The following is a 2,968-nucleotide window of genomic DNA, read 5'->3' on the forward strand; positions in this document are numbered from 1 at the left end:
TGTTATTTACATATTTAGATAATAGTGTAGAGTAAAGTTAATTGTAGGTGCAATGATTAATTAATTATATACTCTACATATTATATTTTAATTATTGTGTAATTATTATCTAATTATAACTTATAAATAGTAAGTTTTGATCCAAAGAAGTCAAAGCTTGGTCTAAATACATAAAGCATCTAATTAAAATGTATCAAATTCGTCACAGATAGAGTGTTAACAGTAGTAAAACTAATAACACAATTATTTTGTACTCCGTAATAAAATTTTGACATGTGGTTAACAACAAAAGTGAGGTTCTTATTCTAGCATGTCTGGGCTTTGGACCACAAAAGAGAATATATGAGTTGGTGCCTAACATGGAACAACACCAGAAACTGAACAACCCCAATACATCTAGACTTTCTGGTTTCAAAACATTAGAAAAGAAAAACACAAATTCATTGTCGTTTATCTTTTTAAATAATAAAATTTGATTTATTGGTTATTTTATGATAAAAAATAAGGAAAAGTAACGAAAGAAAAACATGGGCTCATGTCTTTGCTTACCACATACAGAACAAGCACCATGTGCCACACCCAAAACTCTTTGCACACAAACATAAAAAATGATCAAAAAGCAAACCATACAACTACATGAACTTAGTCACTTTAGGAATCTTCCACATGTGGTGTGTTCAATGTTCATCTAAATCATTTAGGTAGACAAATGGACAAAGACTAGTAAAACAGTATGATATTTGCTTGTTTTATTTTATGAGAACTTAAGATATCTTAATGTTTCAATTGCGTTTTAATTAAATTAAATTAAATTAAATTTGATAGCAAAAGCTATTGTTTAGCCGCAAATTTAAACTTGTAACGAGCTCAAATTTCGGTGACTATCCAATGTGAGATTAGTTGTACATAACCAATCGACAGGTTACCAATGTGCCAAAATTTTATGATTAACATTCATGCTTTAATAAGTCTCGAATGGCACCAATGGTTAATCAATCCTTCATTCTTCATTAACCGTACGGGTGTAGGTTGATTAGATATTCATATTATCTCAATTGTATATAATAGTTTAGGTGCATAGGCTCGTGGTATAAAACTTTGGCACAGGTCGTTGGACTTTATCATTGTAATCGTTTGTTTGTTTATATATATATAACCAAGTTTGCCTTGAAAAAAAAAAAATTCATGCTTTAATAACGTTATTAAGAATAATTAATATTAATCTTCATTATTGTTAATGGTATAGTTAATTACCAAAAAAAAAAAAAATGTTAAAAAGTAATATTCTTGAACTCCAATGGGTAAGGAAAGCACCTTGGACAGATATCACGTACGTGGCAAATTTTTATTGGTGGATCAAAGAATTTCAATGAATGGGGAGCACGATGCATGCGTGTAACTATGTCAGATGGTTCCATTTTTTTTTTTATCACTTTTTTATCATTGACATTCAGAATTTAGAATTTAGATTTAGATCTGACTTTACTTTCGATTTTGACTTTTTATTTAAAAGAGCATAAACATGTTACACTAGTAGACAACTATATATAAACTGTATCTCTGCATTTGAATACTTATTCACTCTGTATTTCTCTTTATAAACTAAACTTACTTAAAAAGAGAACCAACTCAAATAAGGAATCAATGTCTTCTGTTAATTATCACAAAATCGTTGAGTCGAGCACTTGGGCCACCGGTTTTGTCGATGGTGCAACTACATCTTCTGTTCCTATAAACATTCTTGATCAACCCATCTCACAAGATTCAATATTTAATGAAAAAACTGAACCTGGAACCGATTCGGCTAAGGTAGATCAAGGCCTAACGAGCCATGGTTCGAATGGTTTATGTGACTCATTGGTCGAAAACTTCAAGAATAGGCCAACCAAGCGTATGGGGACCACGTTGGGTGGTGCACCAAAGAAGCAGTTTAGAGGGGTAAGGCAAAGGCATTGGGGAAAATGGGTGGCCGAAATTCGATTGCCAAGAAACCGAATGAGGGTTTGGCTTGGAACGTTTAAAACAGCCGAAGAAGCTGCATTTGCGTATGATACGGCTGCTTATATATTAAGGGGTGATTTAGCACAATTAAATTTTCCAAATTTGAAAAATCAGTTAAAGTTGAATTCGATTAATGGTAACACAGCTGCTTTGCTACAAGCCAAGTTACAAGGGGTACCAAAGGTTGCTAACGGTCTACCAATATCGAAGTTGGCTGAGGTGGATTTATGTGAAAAAACAGGAAACATGGTCGATAAAAGCAAAAAAGCGATTGATTCGATAGATGTTGTTGAAGGGGTTCAGCTCAGCAAGATGCCTTCTTTAGATATGGACATAATTTGGGATTCTATTTTTGTTTCTGATTCATGATTATATTTTTTGATAACGAAACCGTAGAGAATGTAGCCGGATCAGACCATTTTGATCCCGAGCTTACGCAAAGCTAGAAGTCTTGTGTCGATGATTCATTTGTGGTTTTTTTTTTTTTTTTTTTTTTTGGTTTATTTATGTAAACGGATGTTTCCGTATGTCAAATCTACTTGCAACGTTTTAAGTTTCTTTTCATGCTGCTTTTTAATTCAGCAAACATCTTCTGAATGCAGATGGCACCAAATATAATGTTGGGGTGCAAACTTATCCCACATAGGAGGGAGACAAAAACAATTGTATGTATATAAGTCTAAGGGGAAGTCCCTCTAATACCAATTGGTTTTAGAAAAGGATGGACTCTTGGGCTTATATTGCAGGATATTGTGTTTGGGCTATACGATCCTTATAAATCCCATCGAATCGGTCGATTCTAAACTTTCCGTCTTCCGCCATCGTTCCCAAAGTCGAAACCTTGTGCTCTGATACCAGTCCTAAGGATATTACCCAAAACAACGCAAGTGATTCAACAAGATCACTCACCGATAGTAATTCTACAAGATTACTAACCCACTTAATGAACGAAAGATTATAAATGCAA

The 2,968-nt window shown here is 33.4% G+C and overlaps 1 protein-coding gene across 1 annotated transcript; it reads left to right on the forward strand.

Annotated features, from left to right (window-relative positions):
* Positions 1-1,644: 1,644 nt before the first annotated feature.
* LOC139841844 (ethylene-responsive transcription factor ERF062-like) lies at positions 1,645-2,370 on the forward strand. Its single transcript, XM_071832037.1, has one exon. It carries the CDS (start codon positions 1,645-1,647, stop codon positions 2,368-2,370), a length of 726 nt encoding a protein of 241 aa, XP_071688138.1.
* The last annotated feature ends 598 nt before the right edge of the window (positions 2,371-2,968 follow it).

The sequence above is a fragment of the Rutidosis leptorrhynchoides genome, chromosome 4 (genome assembly GCF_046630445.1).
Source record: "Rutidosis leptorrhynchoides isolate AG116_Rl617_1_P2 chromosome 4, CSIRO_AGI_Rlap_v1, whole genome shotgun sequence".
NCBI lineage: Eukaryota > Viridiplantae > Streptophyta > Magnoliopsida > Asterales > Asteraceae > Rutidosis > Rutidosis leptorrhynchoides.

What these genes read in the sequence shown, in the direction of transcription:
- LOC139841844 (XM_071832037.1), top strand. Translation starts at nt 1,645, where the DNA reads ATGTCTTCTGTTAATTATCACAAAATCGTTGAGTCGAGCACTTGGGCC.